Source organism: Carcharodon carcharias, chromosome 1, assembly GCF_017639515.1.
Source record: "Carcharodon carcharias isolate sCarCar2 chromosome 1, sCarCar2.pri, whole genome shotgun sequence".
Taxonomy (NCBI): Eukaryota; Metazoa; Chordata; class Chondrichthyes; order Lamniformes; family Lamnidae; genus Carcharodon; species Carcharodon carcharias.
In genome coordinates, this window is record NC_054467.1 from 57,239,480 (window position 1) to 57,267,003 (window position 27,524).

The 27,524-nt window shown below is 41.5% G+C and overlaps 1 protein-coding gene across 2 annotated transcripts in view; it reads right to left on the reverse strand.

The window, feature by feature from the left end:
* Positions 1-27,524, reverse strand: part of naf1 (nuclear assembly factor 1 homolog (S. cerevisiae)) — a 292,709-nt gene that overhangs the window by 234,371 nt on the left and 30,814 nt on the right. For both annotated transcript variants that reach the window (XR_005942629.1, XM_041184276.1), the window contains exon 3: positions 20,404-20,539. Coding sequence is in view for 1 of the 2 variants with exons in the window: in XM_041184276.1 (XP_041040210.1) it covers positions 20,404-20,539 (136 nt within the window). In the remaining variant the exon portion in view is untranslated. The remainder of the gene's footprint in view (positions 1-20,403; positions 20,540-27,524) is intronic.

Here is a 27,524-nt window from a genome sequence, read left to right on the forward strand (position 1 = left end):
CATGACACACCAGTGCTTCCAATGAGTCTTCCTGTTTCTTCAACCAAGGATATTCCGCCAACGCGGTTGGCAGATTCCTCAAACATGTTTGCCCGATTTCACAATTCCACCCTCACCTTACACCCCCAACCCCCACACCAGAGCCACAATTGGTTTCCCCGGTCCACATCTTCCATCCAACCAGCCTCCACATTTAAGGTTGTCCTCTGCCATTTCCGCCAACACCAGCATGATGCCACCTGAAAACATATCTAGACATAGCATTTTAAAAGTAACCATTCCCTCTGTGACACCCTGGTCCATTTGTCTATCATTCCCAATACTCATCCCAGTCCCACACATCTTCCCACGTAAATGCAAGAAACGCAAGACCTGTTGACCACCTTCCTTCCCAACATCCAGAACCCCAAACACTTCTTCCAAGTGAAACAGCAATTTACTTTTATTTCCTGCTGACGATCTCCATTACACTGGGAGACCAAACACAGATTGGGAAACTGCTTTGCTGAACAGCACCATTCAATTTTTCACTTAACTGCAGTCCATCTGCCATTTTAATTCTTCATCTCACGCTGTCCTCCCTCTGTCCTCAGCTTCCTACATTTTTCCATGAGGTTCAAACCAAGCTCGAGGAACAGCACCTAATATCTTTCCATCAGACAATTTACAGCTTTCTGGACTCAAATGTTGAGCTCAGCAATTTCAGCTATTTTTTTCTGATAGCAGGTGCTGATAATGGTTCTGCTGTGACTTTTTGCACCTCCTTTGGATGCATCTATTATTTCTTTACCTGTCCCACTGCTATCCCCTTTATTACCTAACCTATCTTCAGGCTATCACAGACCTTCCCTATTATTCTTTCCTCCCCTCCCTTTCTGTCTTTTTACTTACTCAACCTGTTAAAGCTCTCACTTATTCTACTTCTGAGAAACAGTATTCTATTTGAAATGTTAAATCTGTTCCTCTCTTCACTGATACTGCCTCACCTGCTGAGTGTTTCCAGCAATTTCTACTTTTATTCTGAATTTATATTTTGTTGTACTCATATAAACATCCTATTAAGTTCAGCACTGTTAGGTTAATATTTGTTTGAAAAATTTCCCAAAATGAAGCTTAAATGGAAGAACATAACAGCTTTGGAGTAGAAAAATTAAAATATAAACTGCAAAAAGCTATAAGGAGTATTTAATAAGGTTCTTGTATTGATACAGAACACCAAGCAACTGCAACAGCTCACATATTCTGCACTTTAAAAAATGGACATATGGCTTTAGGACCTGCAATTATTCTGGTACTACTCTAGTCAGAAATACAGCAAGTGATTCGGTAGGGCAAGTAATTGGTCATCACTTAGAAAATCATTTCATTCAATCCAGAAATTGCAAAATTAAAGCACTCGTGAAAAGGGTCAAACTACATGGAACAAATGTAAAAATTTACACATTCAAATTCAGAGACTCCAGCACCAGAGGAAGCCATTCAGCTGATTATATATGTGGCAGTGTAGACCTACAGCTATCTAATCATCCCATTACCCTCCCCTTTCTCCTTGTCCTTTTACACTTTACATTTCAAGCTCTGGTTCAATTCTCTTTAAAGTCAGCAGGTCTGGCAGCATCGGCGGAGAAGAAAAAAGTTGACGTTTTGAGTCCTCCTTTTTTCTTCTCCGCCGATGCTGCCAGACCTGCTGAGTTTTTCCAGGGTAATTCTGTTTTTGTTTTGGATTTTCAGCATGCGCAGTCTTTTGTTTTTATCTTTAAAGTCATGTTGCTATCTCTACGTCAACAGATATTTGAAAAAGCAATCCATGTTCTGGACATATTGCATACGAAAATCTCTCATCGGACTTCCTCCTTTATAATGATAACCATGAGTTTATGCCCTAGCTACCAATTCAGTAACCAGTGGAAACACTCACTATTCACCCTCTCCAAATCTTTGATAAACCTGAAAACACGATTCCTTCTCTTGATCTTCAGTTTCCCAGTTTGCAGGATGTTGCACCAATATTTATGGAAGAGGGGTCGGTGTTAAATGCCAGTGGTATTTAGTGGAGAATTAATCTGTAAAAGATAGCATCAGCAGCAAAATAAAATTAGTTGTTGGCAACTCCAGTGTCACTAATAAAGGTGAGGATCAGACTGTGACAAGCATGCTATCACGAGGGCCTCGTGTAGGTGCTGCAATGTGAACATCATATATCTTTGTCTGATGTTTGATCCTCTGAACACTACACAGAGCTCAATAGTCGACCAAACAAACCACAAAGGTTCGTTCTCAGAATGTTACTTCCAAAATGAACTCAAGATACCAGAAATCTATTACAGGGAAAATATCAGGTTGAAACTTTGATCAAATTCTACTTAAGATCAAAGACAGCTCCACTGCACTGGTAATTTATTTTTCCTCTCAACCATCCTAAAACGACGACAGTTCACTGAACTTAACAAATCTAGAAAATCAAATTTTGTGAATAGCTTCCAGTATGTTACCTTCTGCATAAAATAGTCTCAAAATACTAGATTTTACTTGTAACTATCTGCCACTATTCCAAGCAAAATCTTTATGATACAGGTTACTCTCAGCATGGTGATAGAGCCTGCAAATTTCAAATGATCCAAGGTGGTATTGCTGAGTGTGTAGTGAATCTGCCTAAGAATTTACATTGCAATTGTACAGTTTCCACATTTAACACAAACCAGTTTTGCAAGTGTCTTTGGTTGTTCAGAGTTGTACTATATTAAATAAATCAACAAATATTACATAATTTAGTTCTTTTGTGTAATCAATGTTTTTTTTATTTGTTCATGGGATGAGTGTGTTGCTGGCAACTCCAGCATTTATTGCACACCCTAATCACCTTAAGAAGGTGGCGTGTCGCCTTTGTGAAACACGGCAGTTCATGTGGTGTAGGCACACCCAGTGCAGTTGGATAAGGAGTTCCAAGATTTTGGCCCAGCAACAGTAAAGAAAAGGCTATACAGTTTCAAGTCAGAATGGTGTGGGGCTTGGAGGGGAACTCAATGGTGCTCCGGTGTCTGGTGCCCTTGTCCCTCTAGGTGGTAGAACTCATAATTTTCAAAGGTGCTGTCAAAGATGGGTTGGCGAGTTGCCACCGTGCTGCTTGTTGATGGTACATAATGCTTGTACTCTGTGCCAGTGGTGGGGGAGAAAATATTTAAATCGTGGATGGGTGCCAATCAAGCCAGTTGCTTCATCTTGAACGATGTCAAGCTTCTTCAGTGTTGCTGGAGCCGTACTCTTCCAAGCGAGTGGAAGTCTTGTGGCTCAGAAGACTAGCACCATCAACCATAACCATCTTCTTTGTGCTAAGTATGACTCCAACCAATGGAAAGTTCCCCTCCACACCCCACAACCCTTTTTCTCATTGTGTATTGCTGAAAGAAACATGCTAAGCTTTTCACCTTGCACTCATTCTCTAACAGGAGGCTGTCGTCAAGCCAAAAAGATGTTTGCCTATCATACAAATGAGCAATGTAGGATATAGATTTCAGTGTCAGTGTGATGCTAGTTTTTTACGTCCCAACAATTGGAGGAACATATCAAACAGCACATCCTTCAGCTGCTTACAGCAGGCAAAGCACTGACCATACCCAATCAGCCTGTGCTTTCAAAAATAGTGTCCAATATTAGGTGTGATTCTGCAATTAGACAACACGTGCTAAACAATCCTGATTGTGCTAAGAATTACATTGAAAACCAATCTAAGATTGCCAGGCGGGCTCACAGTATGGCTCACCTATGCATGTTAGAAGCCACATATATTCACACACAGGGCCCTGCCTTTTGAAGACAGAAGGAACATGTGTACACTTTGCACCTTTTATATCTGAACAAAGGCTTGGGAACAGTCATTGCCTGATTCCTTAACCAAGGTTGACCTTCCCGGTTTGAATTTGAACAAAGCTGGGCAGTTAACTGCTCCAGGCTGCACTCTCCATAGCAATGCCTCCACCAACCAATCAGCACACTCTTCTCAGGTAGTATAAATTGTTGCTCCCACATAAGTTTGGTAATTTATTGCGAGCTATCCTAATGAGTGCAAGGAAAAAAGCTTAGGCAGCAATACTACTAATAAAATTGAAGACAGCGAAAATAGGACTCGGAGGTATTCTCAGTCAAATGCTGCCTTGATGTCAAGGGTAGTCACATTCTCCTCACCTCTGGAATTCAGCTATTTCGTCCATATTTGGACTAAGGCTGTAATGAGGTATCAAACCAGGTGGCCCTTGTGGAACCCACACTGAGCACCAGGAGCAGGTTATTGCAGAAGTGCCACTTGATAGCACTACACTCCAAAGCCTTAAAAAAGTTTTGTTGGCAGCTGTCAACACGGTGAATGACAAAGGTCGTTTCTTTCCTGCTGTGCACAAAATCTGGGCCATGGTCATTTTTGGGCTGTAGAACCTTATATTTTTTTTTAAGAGCTGCATTGCATTGAACAGGTAGAAAAACTCCACTAAAGGACTGCCTTTACTCTCTTTTTTTCACTTTGCTGATAATTGGGTAGACTGATGAGGCAGTAATTGCCGGATTGGATTTGTTCACTTTTTGCGGACAGGATGTAACTGGGCAATTTTTCACATGGTCAGGTAGATGCCAGGGCTGTAGCTGCACTGGAACAGCTTGGTTAGGAGTGTGGCTAGCTCCAGAGCACAAGTCTTCTGTAATACAGCTGGGATATTGTCAGTACCCACAGCCTTTGCTTTATCAAGTGCCCTCAGTGACTTCTTAATATCATGCGGAGTGAAGCAAATCTGCTGAAGACTATTATCTGTGATGCTGGGGAGGTCAAAAGGAGGCTGAGACAGATCATCCACTAGACACCTCTGGCTTGTCATTTGCACTGATGAGCTGGGCTCCCTCATCATTGAAAGTGAGGGTGTTGTTGGAGCCTCTTCCTCCAATTAATGTTAGGATTGTTCACCACCATTCACAACTGGATGGGGTGGGACTGCAGAGCTTTGATCTGATCTGGTGGCTGTGAAGTCACTATGCTATGTTTAGCACATGCAAACAGTCCTGCGCAGTAGTTTCACCAAGGTTGGCATCTCTTTTTTTATATAAAAGGTATGCCTGGTGTTGTTCCTGATGTGCGCCCCTTCGCTCCTCATTATGCCAAGGTTAACTCCCTAGCTTCTTGTTTCTAACTAAATAAAATTGGAGTTATTACTATCACTGAACCACTACAGCACTATTTAATTGTCTTGATTTCTCTTTAGCAGCAACAATAATTTGTATTTATAGGTCTAAATTGTAGAACAACAACCCTTGGTGTTCAGCCATGACTTAATCAAAAGAACCAGATATTCTTAATACTGCATAGAACTTTATTTCTACTTAACTGGCAAAAAGAAATAGAAGGTCCCAGCACAGCATATTTAATTGAGTCATGTTAACCTGGTATGAAATGCCTAAGGTGAACCTTGGGTTTTATCTAAAGTTAAAATAAATTATTGTAACTTACTCTACTATAATAACTCAAAGAAAGAGAGTAAAGGCAGTCATTTAATGGAGTTTTTCTACCTGTCCAATGCAATGCAGCTCTAAAAAAAATAAGGTTCTAAAGCCCAAAAATGACCATGGCCCAGATTTTGCACACAGCAGGAAAGGAACGGCAATTGCCATTCACTGTGTTGACAGCTGCCAACAAAACTTTTTGAAGGCTTTGGAGTGCAGAATTGCTCTAATGCAGTATCAATCCAGACCAGAGCTCTCAACTGGAGATCTGTGACATCTTGAGCAGGGCAAGAACTAATGAGACGCCTCAATCAATCAGACTGAAGAATCCTCACTGGGCTAAATAGAGTTTAAACCAGGAAATAGTAGATTTAAATCATGCACAGAAAGTGAAATAAAGATTGGGACAGACTGATGGAATTAAAAGGACAAAGATAAGGGAGGCAGGAAAAAGTAAAAAGTAATTTTGATTTTTTTAAAAATCTTGAACACTAATTATCTTCTGAGGCCACCTCCAAAGCTACCTCCATTTCTCCAGAAACCCTCCCCATGCCCTCAGAGGTTCATAATCCAAGTTGAATACAAAGAAATACAGGCAGGAGCTGAAAAAGGGAAATGAGGGGAACAAAGCGAGTGTATGAGACAAGATAAGTGAGTAACAAGAGAACTCAATTCTCTTATAGCAGTATCATCTTTCATAAACATATAAATAAGTAAAAGGACATCAAAGAAATGGTGAGGCTAATTAGGAATCAAAAAGGAGCTTTTCTTATGGAAGCAGAAGGCGTGGTTGAGGTACTAAATGAGTACTTTGCAGCTGTCTTCAACAAACAAACAAAAGGATTCTGCCAATGTCACAGTAAAAGAGGATGTAATAGAGAAGTTGGATATGATAGAAATAAATAGTTGGCAGTTCTCAATGTTGAAAAATCAGCCAGTCCAATGGGGTAGATTCCTAGGTCAGAGGAAAGAAAGAGTGGAAATTGTAGAAGCTCTGGCCACAATCTTTCAATCTTCCTTGGATATGGGAGTGGTGACAAAAGTGGGGTCACAGAATATTTTTAAGGCAGAGGTAGGTAGATTCTTGTCAAGCATGGGAATCAAAGATTATCAGGGGTAGATGGAAATGTTGAACTCTAAACACAAACAGAGCAGTCATGATCTTATTGAATGGTAGGGCAGGCTCAAGGGGCTGAATGGCCTATTACTCCACTTATTTGATATGTTCGTAGGACAAAATTAATTGGCACTTTAACAAATTGCCTATTTTTGAAAGGCAAATCATGTTTGAGTAATTTGATTGAGTACTTCAGGATTGATGAGAATAGAGCACTTGTATATACGGACTTTCAAAAGGTGCCTAAACTAAAAATACGACATAATGGACTAGTTAGCAAAATTGGAATAGGATTAAATGAGTAATGGCTGTGTGGGTACATAACAGGCTAAGGGACTAAAAGCAAGGAGTAGTGAGCATGGTGGTTTTTCAGACTGGAGGGAAATATACAGTGTTATCCCCAGGGATCAGTGTGAGGACCACTGTTCTTTTTGATGTTGATTAAAAGCCTGGTCTTTGGCATAATTTCAAAGTTTGCAGATAACAGAAAATTCTGAAATGTAGCAAAGAGTGAAGAGGGTGGTAACAGATTTCAAGAGGACATAGCAAACTTAGTGAAAGGGAAGATGAAAATTAGTTCAAAGTGAAATGATCCATTTTGGTAGGAAGAAAGGGTAAGGGCACCTTCAGCTAAATGGTACAATTTTATAATGGGTGCAGGAACAATAGAGACCCAAGGGTGTGCATACACAAACCTTTGAAAGTAGTACTTCACGTTGAGAAGGCAGTTAAAAAAAGAGCATATGGGATCCCTGACTTTATAAAATCAGAGTATAAAAGCAAGGAAGACATAATACAGAGATAAAAACAAAAAAACTGCGGATGCTGGAAATCCAAAACAAAAACAGAATTACCTGGAAAAACTCAGCAGGTCTGGCAGCATCGGCGGAGAAGAAAAGAGTTGACGTTTCGAGTCCTCATGACCCTTCGACAGAACTTAAGTTCGAGTCCCAAACTTAAAATTCATTCATGGGATGGGAGCATTGCTGGTTAGGTCAGCATTTGTTGCTCATTGCCCTCGAGAAGATGGTGGTGAGCTGCCTTCTTGAACCACTGCAGCCAATGTGGTCTAGGAACACCCACAGTTAGTTAGGGAGGAAGTTCCATGATTTTGACCCAGCGACCTTGAGGGAATTCGATATATTTCCTAGTCAGGATGGTGAGTGGCTTGGAGGGGAACTTCAAGATGGTGGTGTTCCCATGCATCTGCTGCCCTTGTCTTTCTAGATGTAGTGATCATGGGTTTGGAGGGTGCTGTCTAAGGAGCCTTGGTGAGTTCCTGCAGTGCATCTTATAGATGGCAAACACTGCTACCATTGTGCTCTTGTAGTCACAGTATTTATATGGCTAGTCCAGTTCAGGTTCTGGTCAATGGTACCCTCCAGGATGTTGAGTAGGAAAATTCAGCGATGGTAATGTTGTTGAATGCCAAGGGGCAATGATTAGGTTCTCTCTTGTTGGAGATGATCATTACCTGGCACTTGTGTGGCATGAATGTTACTTGCCACTTGTCAGCCCAAGCCTGGTTATTATCCAGGTCTTGCTGCATTTGGACATGGACTGCTTCAGTATCTGAGGAGTCGTGAAAGATGAACATTTTCAGCTGATTGCACAATGGTTGGGCCTAGGACACTACCTTGAGGAACTCCTGCAGTGATGCCCTAGAACAGATTTTTGTTTTTGATTCTTTCATGAGATGTGCATATCGTTGGCTAGGCCAGCATTTATCACCAATCCCTAACTGCCCTCGAGAAGGTGATGGTGAGCTGCCTTCTGGAACCGCTGCAGTCCACATGGTGTAGGTACACCCACAGAGACCCAGAGACAGTGAAGGACGATTGATATCCAACAACCACAACCATTTTCCTTTGTGCTAGGTATGGACTCCAACATGTTTGCTGTACGTCACATCTTAGAATGATCATATATGATTAAAATAAGATGTTTGATATTAAAAGCAAATAGATAATAAATATGCCAAGCCACTTAAATGTTTAAACTTCTCGAAGTTGAACAGGTGCACTGACAACAATGTATCAATTTCTTCCTCCGTGCGTCAAGAGCAAGCTCAAACATTTATGATTTGCCAATGACATTAATTAATGGAGTAACCTCAATATTTAATATATGTCCAGAAAATTTTAGATACAGTACAACTTAATTCTAATATCACATGCCACATAATAAATTCTTGCATTTCACAGAAACAATTGCAAAGGAGAAAAGAGCACCAAATAATAGGCACCTCAGTCTATACCCTCCTTCCCTAGCCAAAATGGCTATACTGGTCTACAGTATGTCCCAATAAATCAGACTTAGTTTAAGCTGTAGGTGTGGGCAAAAGTGACCTTTGCACTGCCATAGTAAGTTAACCAGACCTCAATGTGGCCCAGTGTTAGAGAAAAATTAAAAATGCTAAAAGAAAATACAGTAAGAATTTACTGAAAAACCCCTAAAATGTCCAGGCAGACATGGCTGCTAAATATATTAAGAGTTGAAGATTACCAGATGAACATTGCACAGCCTTAAAAGTCAGATTGGAGATACAACGTGGCACAAAGTTAGATTAAGTATACTCCTCCATCAGATAGGGAAGGGGCTGATGGTTTTAGCTTAGATATGGGTAGACATACAATGGACAAAGAGGGGGCTTTGATGAAACACAAACAAACAGTCTTGAGTTGTGAGAACCAAGGTCTTTGGGTACGTGTTTTAATTTTGATTGGATAATTATGTATACATCCTTCGGTTAGCAAAATCACATGTTTATGTACCCAACAGGATAGTGTCAACATTGGACCTGCGTGTCGGTTACCAATTGGATGTATGCAAATGTATTATGATAAGAAAAAGTACAAAAGTAATGAAATGTAATTAATCTGGGAGCTGGGTCTTCATTCTCAGGAATGATTACGGCTTCCTTGCGTATGCTTGAATAAAACCGGTTAAAGGACTCACTCTGAGGTCGCTGTGTGATCGGGGATTGTAATTTCTCCCCTTCAATTGGCCTATGTGGTAGTTGCTGGATTGGAGGGAGTACCTTCTTCACCAGGTTCAACCACGTTACACTTTCTGCTCCAAAACATCAACCCAAGACATTATTCTCCACAGTCTAGAACTTACTATAAACCAATTCGATTTTTAAAAAATTCCTCCCCACATCTCCTCTCATGAATCATTACATGAACAATAGAACTTCTATATTAAAAAAATTAAATTGAGTACCGCAATAAAACACAAAGCCTTGCGTTAATTCATTTATTTTGTCTTCTCATGGCTGCAACAATTCAATTGCATTTACTTGCTGAGGCTTGTTAACAATCAAGCCTCAAATGCTGGCTACATCCATGTTTGGGTGCATCAAAAATATTTTTTTTTATAACGTCATTACAGAGCTCTGGAACCGTGACCAGTGAGACTACAATTCACAACAGTGATCACACATTTTGCCTCAGCCATAATGTATGAGCACATCAAAGAAAAAAATCCCTATCACCCCGATTCCCATGCTAGGAAGAGTTTGTGTCCTCAGACCTTTCAGTACTGGTGCCCTCCTGGCCTGACCCAAGTTCAAAATGTGAGTTGATCAGGGTACTTTCTGAAATCTTCAAAAGTTCCAAGAATTACAGTCAAACTAGGTTTGATTGGTGTGCCAGACATGAGTGAAGCTAGCCTCACATATAAATTGTAACTAATGAATCCTACAAGGGTTACTTTTATAGTACAAAAAATAATAAAGTGCAGCAAAAGAAAGTAACCTTTATTAAATTAGGTTAACAATTACAATTGCTGTACTTGGTTTCTAAATTGGTATAACATACTCACCTGCTTTCATGAAATCTAGTCAATGGTTTCCCTCATTTCATGTTTTGTTACTACATGAAAACTAGATGCAAATATGTACCTGCCTATGCAGAAATATGTAACAATTTGACTGAGCATCTCAACATACATTAAAAAAGTTATACATCTCTTGAAAATAGCTTTATAAAAAGACAAAAATATAAGCTTTTAAAAACAGGTAGGTAAAGAGAGAAATGAATGGAACTTCTATTGTGGTAATCAGACACATTAGACAGGAAAAAAGGAGTAACAAAAGTGACAGAAAGCTTAAATGAATGGAGATACTCTCATAGATGCAGTCAGATGCATTTAGATAGCAGAATAAGAACAACAGACACAAATAATAGTGCAACAGAATTAACAGTGATGTATGGACTGCCAAATATATAGGGATTGAGCAAGGTAGACAGTGAAATATTAGAGAAGACATGCAGGAGGTCAAGAACATAACAGAGTGAGACAGATGTAAACACACGGTGAAACATACATACATAGGCAAAGTAAGCAATATACATACATAGCTCTGGCTCAGCCACTGTGTGCTTCTTACAAATGTGAGGAACTATTGTGGAACAAAATGAGCATAGTGGTATTGTGACTGGATTAATATTCCAGAGACCCAGGGTAATGCTCTGGGGACCCAGATTCGAATCTCACCATGGCAAATGTTGAAATTTGAATTCAGTAAAAATCTGGAATTAAAAGGTCTGATGATGACCATTGCCGATTGTTGCAAAATGTCCTTTAGGGAAGGAAATCTGCTGTCCTTACCTGGTCTGGCCTACATATGACTCCTGACTCACGGGTTGGCTCTTAATTGCCCTCTGAACAAGAGGTAGGCAGCAAATGCTGGCCTAGCCTGCAATGCCCATAACCCATGAACAAACAAAAAAAAAAGCAACAAATGCGAGGCAATTCGGAGGAATGGATCTCTGTTTCCACTTTCCCATTCTTAGTAAACTTTATGACAGCCACTTTTGTAGGTATAGAGCTAGAAGATAACTTGTCAATGGTGAAGCCTGCTACAATCAATACATGCAAGCCTTCTTTCAACAAGAACTACATTGAGAAAATGCTCACATAAAAAAAATGACAGGTTTCATATCTTCAGAATAACAAACTGACGAAATTAAGCTCACTGTTTTCTATGTCATTCAAGGAGAAATCACTGCTGCCAGGTCACCAGTGTCATGACTTTCCATGGGAATGAAATTGTGAGATGAGAAAAGACCAAGGTCCACGTAGTTCAGCTTCTACTCTCCTGGTCAAACATGGATAACGAAACCTCCTGCTGATTACCTCTACCACCCCCACCCCCCCCGTCCCAACCTGCACCTCCCCACCCCTACCTCTACCTACACTCCCACCACCACCATGACCGATGAATCCGTGCTCCTCCATGTTGAACTTGGAGGAAGCAAGGGTGCAGAATGTCCTTTGGGTGGGAGGCTTCAATGTAAATCACCAAGAGTGACTCAGTAGCACCATCACAGACCCAGTTGGTCGGATCCTAAAGGACATTGCGGCTAGACTGAGTCTGTGGCAGGTGGTGAGGGAACCAAGAGGGAAAAACATACTTGACCTCATCCTCACCATCCTGCCTGCCATAGATGCTTCTGTCTGTGACAGTATTGGTAGGAGTGACCACCACACAGTCCTTGTGGAGACAAAGTCCAGCCTTCACACTGAGGAGACCTCCACCATGTTGTGGCATTACCACCATGCTAAATGGGATAGATTTCAAACAGATCTAGCAACTTAAGACTGAGCTTCCATGAAGCACTGTGGGCCATCAGCAACAGCAGAACTGTACTCAACCACAATCTGTAACCTCATGGCCCAGCATATCCCCTGCTCTACCATTACCACCAAGCCAGGGGATCAACCATGGTTCAATGAAGAGTGCAGGAGGGCATGCCAGGAGTAGCACCAGGCATACCTAAAAATGTGGCGCCAACCTGGGGAAGCTGCAACAAAGGACTCCTTACATGACAAACAGAAGCAGCAGCAAGTGACAGAAAGAGTTAAGCGATTCCACAACCAACGGATCAGATCGAAGCTCTGCAGTCTTGGCACATTCAGTTGTGAATGGTGGTGGACAATTAAACAACTCACTACAGGAGGACACTCCACAAATATGCCCATCCTCAATGATGGAGGAGTGCAGCCCATCAGAGCAAAACACAAGAATGAAGAACTGGCAAAAATATTCAACCAGAAGTGCCGAGTGGGTGATCCATCTCAGCCTCCTGCGGAGGTCCCTAGCATCACAGATGCCAGTCTTCAGCCAATTCGATTCACTCCATGTGATGTCAAGAAGCAGCTGAAGGCACTGGATAATGCCAAGGATACGGGCCCTGACAATATTCCGGCAATAGTACTGAAGACTGGGCTCCAGAACTTGCCATGCCCCTTGCCAAGCTGCTCCAGTACAGCTACAACACTGACATCTACCCGGCGATGTGGAAAATTGCCCAAGTATGTTCTGTCCACAAAAACAGGTCAAATCCAACCCGGTCAACTGTCCCATCAGTCTACTTCGATCATCAGTAAAGGGATGGAAGGTGTTGCTTAGCAATAACTTGTTCACTGATGCCCAGTTTGGGTTCCACCAGGGCCACTCAGCTCCTGGCCTCCTTACAGCCTCATTACAAACATGGACAAAAGAGCTTAACTCCCAAGGTGAGGTGACGGTGACTGCCCTTGACATCAAGGCCACATTTGACTAAGTGAGGCATCAAGGAGCCCTAGCAAAACTGGAGTCTATGGGAATCAGGGTTAAAAAAACTCTCTGCTGGTTGGAGTCATACCTAGCACAAAGGAAGATGGTTGTGGTTGTTAGAGGTTAATCATCTCAGTCCCAGGACATCATTGCAGAAGTTCCTCAGGGTAGTGTCCCAGGCCCAACCATTTTTAGTTGCTTCATCAAAAGCTTCCTACCATTATAAAAAGGTCAGGAGTGGGAATCTTCGCTGGTGATTGTGCGTTGTTCAGCACCATTTGCGACTCCTCAGATATCGAAGAGTCCATGCCCAAATGCAGCAAGATTTGAACAATATCCAGGTTTGGGCTGTCAAGTGGCAAGTAACATTTGTGCCACACAAGTGCCAGGCAATGACCATCTCCAACGAGAGAGAATCTAACCAATCGCCCCTTGACATTCAATGGCATTACAATTGCTGAATCCTCCACTACCAACATCCTGGGGGTGGTTACCATTGACCAGAAACTGAACTGGACTAGCCATATAAATACTGTGGCTGTAAGAGCAGGTCAGAGGCTAGGAATCCTGCAGCGAGTAACTCACCTCCTGACTCCCCAAAGCCTGTCCACCATCTACAAGGGACAAGTCAGGAGTGTGATGGAATACTCCCCACTTGCCTGGATGAATGCAGCTCCAACAACACTAAAGAAGCTGGACACTGTCCAGGACAAAGCAGCCGCTTGATTGGCACCACATCCACAAACATTCACTCCCTCCACCACCAACAAACAGTGGCAGCAGTGTATACCATCTCACTGCAGAAACTCACCAAGGCTCCTTAGGCAGCACCTTCCAAGCCCACGACCGCTGTCATCTAGAAAGGATGAGTGCAGCGGACACATGGGAACACCACTGCCTGGAAGTTCCCCTCCAAGCCACTCACCATCCTGGTTTGGAAATATATTGCCACTCCTTCACTGTCACTGGGTCAAAATTCTGGAATTCCCTCCATAATAGCACAGGGTGTACCAATACCACATGGACTTCGGCAGTTCAAAAAGACAGCTCACCACCACCTTCTCAAAGACAATTAGGGTGGATAATAAATGCTGGTCTAGCCAGCAAAGACCACATCCTGTGAATGAATTAAAAAATGCCACCTTTTTCACTTTAGCCACAGATTGAAAAATAATGTCAGAAAGTGCTGGAAAAACTCAGCGGGTCCTCTGAAGATTATTCATATTGGACTCAAATCTGTTGCTCTCTTCACAGATGCTGCCAGGTCTTGAGTTTTTCCAGCATTTTGTTTTTATTTCAGCTCTCCAGCATCTGCAGAATTTTATTTTTATTGATAAAATAATGACACTGGTGATGTATCTAACACAGGATAATAGTGAAAAGTAAAATAAAATCTTTGCTCTTCCTTCACTTTTTTAATTCTAAATTCTGAACACATCACTGTGTTAAATTTAGCATATTGGGTACATGGTGTAGGACAGTTAAGTGCCTTCACATGCCATTGATGAAAGTGAGAGAGGCTGAGAGATTCAGTCAGGCCAGTTTCAAATCAAAAACATATTCGGCACATGTGCAACAGGCATCAGAAGCTGAAGGCCTGAAACGCATTTGAAATTGGGCCTTGGATGTCATCAGAATTCTAATGAGCATTAGGCATCTATTGGGCACATTGAGGGAACTCAACAGTTTATTCACAGTGAATCTGGGCTATTTAAAACACCAGCAGTAGTTCTCAGGTAGGTCTGAAATTAATGGGCAAGCTAAAACCAACTACAGCCCACAGTAGTGCAATGCAGCTGAAAGGATGCATGCTTCTCCTGGCTCCACATTACAGCAAGTTAAGAAGAAAATCAAACTTAGACTGTTGGCCTCCATCATGTCTCTTTAAAGATAGATAACTAAGAGAATGAACTGGAAAAACTGAACACCCTGATCAGTATCTGATGAATTTTGGAAAGATGTAGTGACACAGACACAAAATCCAATATTAGCATAGGAAAGGCCGAAAGCCTAGTTAGCATGGCCAGGAGGGCCATAAATATTGGCTGGACAAATATGATGCCAGACATATTACAAGCGGCCTCAGAATAGACAGGGTATAGTGTGCAAAATTGTAGCTTTTTGCCTGTTCACACCTGTCAAACAACAAGTTCAGCTGAGTACCACCATTCTCCATATTTATTGATCACATCATTTGTTTAAGCTGAGATATTTGACCTTAAATTGCTTTCTCAGGAAGCTTGAATTGTTCAGATCCCATAGTCCTGCATTCTGTGCTGGATATCGGATCTCAGGAAAAGTATATTGACCTTAAAGAGACACCAGTGCAAATTCATCAGAAATATACCAGACCATAAAATGTTAAATTATGAAGACAGTGTTGCAATCCCCATGGGGAAAACGTAAGCCAAAACAACCAAATTTACTGAATGAAGAAATTACCAATAAGATTACACTTTTTAAAAACTTTTAATTTACATTCTGATTTGTGTTAAAATAAATCAATATAAATTAAACATGAAATAAGAGGCAAATGATACTTCAAATAAAAAGGTAAATTCCACTTTAAATAGTCGATACAATGAAGATACGTCTTAGAAAACCACGAGCGCCTGCGTCACTCCCCTCACACATGTGGAGTTGCAGTACAGACCAGCTGTGATCTAACTGAATGGCTGAACTGGACCAAGGGTCAAAATGCTCTTCTTCTGTTCCAATGCTTCTGTACTAATGTTATTTGTAACTAAAAATATTCCAAAGTGGAATTTTTAACCATTCATAGGTTATTTTTAAAGAATTGTCTTCTGCTGTTTTAATTTTCTAGTTTAGTATTAACACTGCAGCAACAAAGCTACTCCCATAATTTTAATAATTTTATTACTTCAATATTTAAGGGTTTGTATGGACTAAATGCCTTAAAAATGCAGACGAATGCATAGAAAAACATTTGCATGGAACTAGCAACAATTTATCATATTTATTGATTTCTTCCTCAAAAGATTCATCATTTCAGAGATTAAGAATGATTTGTGGGTCACTCAGCTGACAACAGCATGTTTCTGGTTCAAGAGTAAACCACAATACATAGTCTCTTATCTGGCAATTAAGCTTTTCAAAAATCCCTCTGAAATAGGCAGAAGAAATGAACATTTTAAATATCTCCAAGAATATAGGCTTTGTTTTCAACTTTTTTCCCCCCAATAAAGTCATCCATGTGGGAGGACGTTACTTTATGCTGAGAATACTAACATGCTGGAAATCCAAAACAAAAATAAAAATACCTGGAAAAACTCAGCAGGTCTGACAGCATCTGCGGAGATGAACACAGTTAACGTTTCGAGTCCGTATGACTCTTCAACAGAACTAAGGAAAAATAGAAAAGAGGTGAAATATAAGCTGGTTTGGGGCAGGGGGGGTGGAAACAAGTAGAGCTGGATAGAGGGCCAGCGATAGGTGGAGATAGCCAATAGATGTCATAGACAAAAGGACAAAGAGGTGTTGAAGGTGGTGATATTATCTAAGGAATGTGCTAATAGACGACATTAAGGGTAGAAAGCAGGACGAGCAAGGTACAGATAGCCCTATGGGGGTGGGGTGGGGGGAAGGGATTGAAATAGGCTAAAAAGGTAGAGATAAAACAATGGATGGAAATACATTTAAAAATAATGGAAATAGATGGGAAAAGAAAAATCTATATAAATTATTGGAAAAAGGCGGGATAGGAAAAGGAGTGGGGATGGAGGAGAGAGTTCATGATCTAAAATTGTTGAACTCAATATTCAGTCCAGAAGGCTGTAAAGTGCCTAGTCGGAAGATGAGGTGCTGTTCCTCCAGTTTGCGTTGAGCTTCACTGGAACATTGCAGCAGGCCAAGGACGGACGTGTGGGCATGAGAGCAGGGTGCAGTGTTGAAATGGCAAGCGACAGGGAGGTCTGGGTCATGCTTATGGACAGACCGAAGGTGTTCCACAAAGCGGTTACCTAGTCTGCATTTGGTCTCTCCAATGTAGAGAAAAGCACATTGGGAGCAGCGAATGCAGTAGGCTAAATTGAGGGAAGTGCAAGTGAAATGCTGCTTCACTTGAAAGGAGTGTTTGGGCCCTTGGATGGTGAGGAGGGGGGAAGTAAAGGGGCAGGTGTTGCACCTTCTGCGGTTGCATGGGAAGGTGCTGTGGGAGGGGGTTGAGATGTAGGGGGTGATGGAGGAGTGGACCAGGGTATCACGGAGGGAACGATCCCTGCAGAATGCCGCCGGGAGGGGTGAAGGGATGATGTGTTTGATGGTGGCATCATGCTGGATTTGGCGGAAATGGCGGAGGATGATCCTTTGAATGCGGAGGCTGGTGGGATGATAAGTGAGGACAAGGGGGACCCTATCATGGTTCTGGGAGGGAGAGGAAGGTGTGAGGGCGGATGCGAGGGAGATGGGCCGGACACTATTTAGGGCCCTGTCAACCACCGTGGGTGGAAAATCTCGTTTAGGGAAGAAGGAAGACATGTCAGAGGAACTGTTTTTGAAAGTGGCATCATCAGAACAGATGCGACGGAGGCGAAGGAACTGAGAGAATGGGATAGAGTCCTTACAGGAAGCGGGGTGTGAGGAGCTGTAGTCGAGGTAGCTGTGGGAGTCGTTAGGCTTGTAATGAATATTGGTGGACAGTCTATCACCAGAAATAGAGACAGAGAGGTCAAGGAAGGGAAGGGAAGTGTCAGAGATGGACCATGTGAAAATGATGGAGGGGTGGAAATTGGAAGCAAAATTAATACATTTTTCCAGGTCCAGACGAGAGCACTGATGCAATCATTGGTGCACTGGAGAAAAAAAAGAGTTGTGGGAGGGGGCCGGAGTAGGACTGGAACAAGGAATGTTCCACGTACCCCATAAAGTGACAGGCATAACTGGGGCCCATGTGGCTACCCACAGCCACACCTTTTATTTAAAGCAAGTGAGAGGAGTTTAAGGAGACATTGTTCAGTGAGAGAACAAGTTCAGCCAGACAACAACAGCACCACCCAGCAAGTTTGATAAAAATGTCAGGGTTGGACCTGAGAGAACGGAGTGCAGCACATTCAGAGAGAGACAGGTTAGAGTGGGTGAGAGGACCAGAGAAATTAAGACGACTGATGTCACGCCGACAGTTCTCAATGAAAAGATCAAGAGAAGGTAAGAATCCAGAAGGAGGGGTCCAGGTGGAGGGAGAATATTGGAGGCGGGTAAAAGGATCCGTTGAACGGGATAGTGGTGGATGGGGATTGTTCGGGCCTCTGTTCGAGGAAGAAGCTAAGAGCCATCAGACCATTCCACTGGGGGATGGAGGTATACATGGATTGGACGTCAATGGTGAAGAGGAGGCAGTTGGGGCCAGGGAACTGGAAATTGTTGATATGATGTACGGTGTCAGAGGAATCACGGGAAGGGACTGGACAAGGGGAAAGAAAATGGAGTCAAGATAGCAAGAAATGAGTTCCACGGGGCAAGAAAAGGCTGACACGATTGGTCTGTCGGGACAGTCCTGTTTTTGGATTTTGGGTAGGAAGAAGAAGCGGGCCGTCCAAGGTTGGGAGACTATGAGGTTGGAAGCTGTGGAAGGAAGATCTCCAGAGGAGATGAGGTCAGTAACAGTCCTGGAAACAATGGCTTGATGTTCAGTGGTGGGGTCATGGTCCAGGGAGAGGTAGGAGGAAGTACCTGCGAGTTTACGCTCAGTCTCTGCGAGGTAGAGGTCAGTGCACCAGACAACAACAGCACCACCCAGCAAGTTTGATAAAAATATCAGGGTTGGACCTGAGAGAACGGAGTGCAGCAAGTTCAGAGAGAGACAGGTTAGAGTGGGTGAGAGGAGCAGAGAAATTGAGACGACTGATGTCACGCCAACAGTTCTCAATGAAAAGATCAAGAGAAGGTAAGAATCCAGAGGGAGGGGTCCAGGTGGAGGAAGAATATTGGAGGCGGGTAAAAGAATCCGTTGAACAGGGAGAGGACTCCTGTCCAAAGAAGTGAGCACAGAGACGAAGACAGCGGAAGAAGAATTCAGCATCGTGCCGAGCCCGAAATTCATTGAGATGAGGACGCAAGGGTATGAAACTGAGTCCTTTGCTGAGCACTGAACGTTCAGCTTCAGAGAGGGGAAGGTCAGGGGGTATGGCGAATACACAGCCGGGGCTGGGATTGGAAGACGGGATAGGGACAGAGGGACGGGCAGGGGTGGAGTTTGTGGAAAAGATATGAAAACATTGCACCCATTAAAAACGTGCTATCGGCAGAATGAGGATTTCAAAGTGCAGTACCTCCCTTATTCATAGAATGTTGGTGCTGAAGAGACAAAATTAAGCAGGTCATAAAAATGGTATAAATGGAAACATCCACATCAATAAATCAATTAATGACAAGCTCTCACCTGTGCCATATCATGACATAAGTTAACACTTTCAATGAATGGTTAATTCCGAATAAGACCGAAAAAAACACTGAATATTCAAAGATGCTAGTTTTGCAAGAGAAGAAAAACAATTGTCAGATGCGCTTGATGCTCATCATTTCATTTACTGGATCATTTCTAAACCATATTCAAACATATCAAAAGTCATAGTACAACTGCTACTCAATTTTTGTCTACTTTGACACCACCTTCCCCACTATTTCTCTTCATTCATATTTTGGAACCTGACAAATTACTTGCTAATCTAAGGATCACTTGATTTCAAATCTCAGATCAGCAGCAGCGATCACAATTAATGAAGGTCAACTAATGCATGAGAAACACTGGTGCATTAATTCAGTGCCTTAATTTACTCAACTTTTGGGCAGAAGTATTGGGATTGTGCAAGTAAAACCCCTAATCTCAGGTGGGATAGTCATAGGAGGAAAGCTTCTTCCACAACGGAAAGTGTTAATACATATATCAACACAGGATTATTTTGTACAGTGACATTTGTTACAGCCTACCTTCCTAAACAAGCAACAGTGAGAACGTAGGTGACAAACACTTTATACCTCTAGTGCAGAACATTAATATGATACTTATAACAGCAGTAAAACAGGTGTAAATTTAACATATGGGGAGCACTTATTAAGCCATATTGACTGTGAGTCAAGAATATAGGCCAAAGACAATTCACCATACTCAAATCAACTCCCATTGTCTCAAATCCTTTAGAATTTAGTGAGCAATTTGAAATCACCATTTTTTTCTAATCACCATTGATTCTGAAAATCAATGAAACATGAAACTTGTACCTACCTCCAACAAGAGTTCATCTTTTGTTTTTACTGGTTGGGGTTTTCTCTTTTCTCCTGGTTCCTGATCGTCATCATCACCATCTGACATTACAACCACCGATGGTGCAGAAGATGACGACGATGTGGAATCTGAATCACTGCGAAACAAAATATAAATTAGCCACATTAAAAAGTATATAAATATACACATCGGAGCAAATATCAGAGTCTTTCTATGCTATTTGGCTTTGTTATTAAATACAATAAAACTGAACAGGCATAATCAATATAGTAATCAGTTGAAGTAATACATTATTCTGTTTAGTGGTAAACAATGAAATCAGCGAGGGAAAAAAAAAAATCAGACAATTCAACTCCAGTTTGGCACTATAAAAGAACAAGAATTTCAGTTAGCAGAATTTTTAAAAAAACAGGCTTTTAAAAAAATATGAAATTGGATTTCCTACCACAATAAGAATAAATTACATTACTGTACAAGCAGTCTATCTTCATGCTGCCTCCGTCTAAAAGAACTGAAGAGCGTACAGTTTACAAGGGCAATGTTGGATCCTGGTCACTAGTTTAGTTGGACTAATGGATCCAGGTTGCACAGCTTGTTTCAGGATGGCCAAGTTGGTACCATAGACAGAAGATCAACAGGCAGTTCTTATGTAGAACACTTTCTATTTATTTACAAAGGAAATCAGCAGTTGCACTTGTGTCCTTCCAACTCAAATCCTGTCTCTGCATTACAGACTCTGATTCTAGACTACTGACTACTAAGGTAGCCTACCTTACTCTGTTATTGGATACTAAGATCATGTGATCTTCCATTATAACATTCTTCTTAAAGGTACATTACACATCAGATTACCACGTACACCATATATATTTGTAGTGTCTCCTGGAATCAAAGGCACAGTGTTACAAGTTAGATTTGTTCTCATGTACAGGAATACTGATCACTTTGACCTTTCAACATAAAAACAGCATCTTCTCCCTCCTTGGATTGCAGGTTTTTAAAAAAAAGCCTTATTCTGAAACATTGACCCTCACTGCATCATGTATGATACTCCACAAACAGGTCCATCTAGCTTAAATACATAACTTCAGGGCTGCATCTCGTTGCCTTTAAACTGATACAAATTCACATTGCTTTAAAATGCAACACTTTAGCACATGTTAAACCTGTCAAGGTGTGTTTTTGTGTGAACAGGAGCAGGTGGGGGAGGAGGGAGAAAGGCTATTTATGCAAATATTAAGTTAAATTGAAGTATAGCAGAGGTTTTGAACACAATCTTTCAACCTTCCATGGACATGGGAGTGGCATCAGGACTGGAAACAAATGTTGCAGTCTATTACAAATAAAAGGAGAGCCAACTATAGGCAAGTTAGCTTAAAGTGATTGGGAGGCTTTTAAATAGCATAATCTCGGACAAAATTATCACTTGAATACCAGGGATCAAAACTAGATTGTATTTTATGATGAAATTACAGAGAGGGTTGATAATAGTGCTGTTAATGATGCATATATAGATTTTCAAAAAGTGTTTGAAGTGCGATACAATAGACTTGTTAGAAAAACTGACGATGTGCTAGTAAAGGGACAGTGGTAGCCTGAACACAAAATTTGCCAAGGGACAGTAGTGGCGAAAAGTTGTTTATTAGACTGAAAGGAAGCATACTATGGAGCACCCCCTACCTCCACAGGTCAGTGATATAAATGAATATATGGCGATATATGAATGACCTGGGTTTTGGTACAGGAAGCATTTTGGAAGACTAAAAGAGAGGTAATACAAATTAACAGGGAATGCTGCTAAATTTATGGCAAAGAGGAGATACTCAAGATACTGGGTGGGCTAAAAATTAATGGAGGAGGGTTTTTAATTATTATTCATTCATGGGATGTGACTGTTGCTTGAGCAGGTGGTAATTAGATGCACTCTAGAACAAGTCAGTCCACATGGTCCAAGTATACCTGTAATGCTGCTGGAGAGTTCCGGGTTTTGGTCCAGCGACAGTGAAGGAACAGCCATGTAGTTCCAAGTAAGGATGGTGAGCGACTTGGGAGGGGAAATTGCAGGTGGTGATGTTCCATTTGCTGCATTTGTTGTTCCAGGTGGTAAAGGTCGTGGGTTTGGAAGGTGCTATCGAAGGAGGCTTGGCGAGTTGCTGCAGTGCACTTTGCAGATGGGATATACTGAAACCACTGTGCACTGGTGCAGTGAACTAATAAGGTGGTAGATGGGATGTCAATCCAGCAGGTTGCTTTGTCCTGAATGGTGTCAAGCTTGTTGAGTGTTGTTGGGGCTGTGCTCATCCAAAGCAAACGGATGAGCTAACATAAAAGGGAATCCAAAAGTCTCCTATTGCCATACAAAAAGTAAAAAGGGTACAAGAGGACCAGTGGAGCCAATTAGGGATCAAAAAGGGATCTATGAATGGAGGCTAAGGGCATGACTGAGTTACCAAATTAGTACTTTGCATATAGCTTTGCCAAGGAATGAGAGTCAGAGTGAAATAGGAGGTAGGTGAGACATTGCACAGGTTAAACATTGATAGGAAGTATTAGGAAGGCTGTCTGTATTAAAAGTGAAGTCACCAGAACTGGATGGATGCATCCGAGTTTGCGGAGGGAAGCAAGGTCGAAATTGTGCAGGCACTGACCATAATCTTCCAATCCTCTTAGATACAGCGGTGGTGTCAGAAGATTAGAGAATCTCAAACATTACACCCTTGTTCAAAAAAAGTGCAAAGGATAAACCCAGCAACTGCAGGTCAGCCAGTTTAACTTTGGTGGTGGAAAAGTTTTTAGAAGCAAATCCAGAATAAAATTAATAGCAACTTAGACAGGTGTGGATTAATTAAGGCAGGCCAACACAAACTTTGTTAAAGAAAGTAATGATTAAGCAGCCTGATTGAGTTTTTTGTTGAAGTAACAGAGGGTACTGACACCATCCCTCAGCTGGTGAGTCAATACTGTCCAATCTTCATCATCACCTGCAAGTAGCACTGAGGATAGTGATGGCACAGATATACTCTGGGTGGAGGACTTGAATGCCCATCACTAAGAATGGCTTGGTAGTACCACCGCTGATGTCACTGGCCAAGTCCAGAACACAGCTGCCAGAATTATGGCAGAAGGCGAGAACCCAACCTGATAAAATAACCAATTTGACCTGATCCACACCAATCTACCCATCACAGATGCATTTTCACAGGTGCATTTTTGCACAACAGTATTGATAGGAATGACCAACCCCCACCCTTGTGGGGGCAAATTCCAATCTTCATTCTAAGGACACTTGTTGTTGTGGCACTATCATTGCACTAAATGCATTGGTTAAGTGTAGCAGCTCAACACTGAGCATCCATGACACACCTGGGCTTTCAGCAAGAGCAGAATTGTATACCACTTGGAATCTCATTTGCTGACTCTTTCCAAATGACCAACCTTGGTCCAATAAGTAGCGCAGCGCAGAAGAGCATACAAGGAGCAACACCAAGAGTAAATGAAAATAAGATGTCAATCCGGTGAAACCACAACACAGAATTACATGCATTCTGAACAGTGGAAGCAGCATGCTATAGACAGAACCAAGTGATCCCACAATGAACAGATCCGATCAAGGTTCTGCATCCTTGCCAATTCCACTAATGAGTGACAGTGAATACTTAAGCAAGATAAAGAGGGAGGGGTTAAAAAAAAATTCAATAAACATCCCCATCCTCAATGGTTTGGAGCTTGAGCAACAGCTGGCATCACTGCAGTCCATCCACAAGGCAGAGAGGTTTGTGGATAGCAAAGGCAAGGAGCAGTCCTTTGTGTAGTATGGCACTACCACCGTGCTAAATGGGATAGACTCCAAATAGATCTAGTCGCTCAAAACTGGCATCTATGAAGCACCGAGACATCAGCAGAATTGTATATGCCATCACAATCTGAAACCTCAAGGCAAGCCATATCCCTCACTCTACCTATGCCATCAAGCCAGGAGGTTAACCCTGGTTCAATGAGTGCAGGAGAACTTGCCAGGCATATGCAAAAAATGAAGCTATAATAGAGGACTACATGTATTCTAAACAGCGGAAGCACTGTTCGATAGACAGAGCTAAACAATCCCAGAACCAAGAGACCCGATGGAAGCTATGCAGTCCTGCCAAATACAGTTATGAATGATGATGATGGAAGATTAGAAAACTGGAGGAGGCACCTCCACAAATATCCCAGCCTCAATGATGGGATTGCCCAGAACAACAGTGCAAAAGACAAGCCCGAAGAATTTGCAACCATCTTCAGATAAAAGTACCAACCAGATGATCCATTTCAGCCTCTGCCCCAGCATCAGATCCTTCAGCCAATTCGATTCACTGCATGTAATACCAAGAAATGGCACAATCAAAGCTGTCAAAAGGGATTTGGATAATCATATGAAAAAAAATTTGCAGTGCTACAGGGAAAAGACAGGGATGCAGGACTGGGCGAATTGCTCTTGCAGAGAGCGGCATAGACGTGATGGGCCAATTGGCCTTCTTTTGTGCTGTAACCATTCTATGATTCTGTAAGGTTGAACTATTCACAACCATAAGTGCCGAGTAGGTGATCCTTCCCGAGGTCCTCACCATCATACGTGCTAGCTTTCAACCAATTCAATTCACTCAACAATATCAATAAACAGTGCACTGGGCATTTCAAAAGGCTACAGGATCCGATAGCATCCCAGCTTTACAATCAAAGAATTGTGCTCCAAAGCTAGCCATGCCTCCAGCCACATGGTAAAGCTATAACACATCATCGACCGGGCAATATGGTAAATTGCCTAGGCACGTCCTCTCCACGAAAAGAAATCATCCATCCTGGACAATTACTGTCCTATCAGCCTAATTCCAAACATCAGCAAAGTGATTGGAGTTATCAATAGTGCGGTCATCACTTGGTCAAAATTTTGGACCTTACTTCAGCACTCTGAACATACCTTCACCTCACGGATTGCAGTGGTTTAAAGAGCAGCTCACCAATACTTTCTACAGGGCAACTAAGGATAGGTAGCGTCAACTCTGATATATTGCTAGTGATGCCAACACCCCAAGAATGAACACCATTTATTCTAAGTGGGCTCCTTCTGTACTAAGTTTCTATGATTCTAGGTTTGAGATAATTGTAATATCAACATATATTTCCATTAAACCAAGTTCATTTTATTAGAACCAATCAAGCATTTATGTCACGCAACTATTACATTGCATGCCTTTAGAAAATGAACAAGTATTTTTAATAAGACCAATCAGCACTTTTTCAGAGCAACCAAGATGGGTAATAAATGTGGCTTTGCCATCGTTGTCCATATCAGAGAATTAATTACTTTAATAAATTTTTCTGACTCCCTGTACAAAGGAACATGATTTGCAAGATAGAAGGCAAACTAGGACTATTTCTACCATCCTGGCAGCTCACGATACAATATTGGAGTTATTTAGAACATAAGAAATAGGAGCAGGTGTAGTTCCTACTGCCCACTAAGCCTGCCCCACAATTCAGTACCATGACTGACCTTCAGATTCAATTCCATTTTCCTGCCACTCTCCATATCTCTCCATTCCCCAAGAGACCAAACATCTGTTTATCTTTCCAGCATCTGCAGTTTTTTGTTTTTATATCTGTTTATCTTAGCCTTAAATATACTCAATGGTGGCACATCCGCAACCCTCTGGGATACAAGGTTCCAAAGACTCACAACCTCCTGAGTGAAGAATTTCTCCTCATCTCAGTCCTAAATAATTGACCCCTTATTCTGAAACTGTGCCCTATTGTTCCAGAACCCTCAGTCAGAGGAAACAACCTCTGAATCTGACCCTGTCAAGCCCCTTCATAATCTTGAATGTTTTAATGAGATCACCTCCAGAGAATACAGACACAGTTTACTCAGGCTCCCATCATAGGACAATCCTGTCATTCCAGGGACAATCTAGTGAATCTTTGCTGTACTGCCTTCATTGCAAGTATTCATTACAAATCAATCTCTCTCATTTAGTCTACAACAGAACCAAATCTGAGGTGAGGGAATGCCAGTGGGCCAAGGCAGATTATGGTGAAAATCAATAAGTGGCAGAAGGTTGATGGGGGAAAACCAACTGCTTCCCATTGCTATTTTCTCAAGTAATAAGTCTTTGGTGTCAATTAGTGATAACAACAATCAGTGATGCACAGCAAATGAAGAAATATTGCCATATTAAATGTTCAAGTATCTGTATACTGGTTCTACAATATTTCAGCAGTTGTTAACATCCTAAAATTAACATAGAATGTGCAACATTTTTCCATCTGTTCAGTACACTTAAGAGTGAACAAGACTTGTCACTCCCCATCCTCTAATAGATTCTGCTCAAAAGATTTATCTGCCAAATATGGAACTGAAAGAACTTGGCTTTCCTCTGCTTCAAACAAACTGAAAATGTCACCTTTTGTGACTTTTCATTTCCTTACAAGAAACTGAATTATAAACAGGCACATCATCTTCCCCTCCTCTCCTTACAGATATCCAAAGCCCACCATGAGCAGATGCCATCAACTGTTAAAACCATACACTGGCTTCTAATACACACATCCTTCTGAATAACTCAGTTCCAGAATGAATAATATTCTAAGTCACACAACTAACTATATTGCATACGTTTCACAACAGTTGAGCAATAAGAAACATTAAAAACTGCATGTACTCAACCAGATTAATTCTTATTTTAAGTAGGAGCACAGGACTACCCCAAGCAAAAGATCAGATGCATGGATTTCAAAAATCTAATTCATAAATCTGAACTTCAGTAAGATAACCCATGTTAAACCGACTGCCTGGTGAAGCAAATGAAAATATGTTTCTGAAAACTTTTTTTTTTAGTTAATAGCAGTAATGGGGCAGGGGATTTTTATAATGTGCCTCTACCATCAACATTTACATAATTATTTCAAATGAGAAAATGTATCAATTCCATTACCACATTTTGATTTAAGCCAGAACTATTACACTGCACAGTAATGTACTACAATAAGACTATAATTAATACCCTGTAACAATATAGGCATTCCAATGTTCGGTTAATTTACCCAATTTCTAACTCATAGCATCAAATTGATTCCTAATGTGT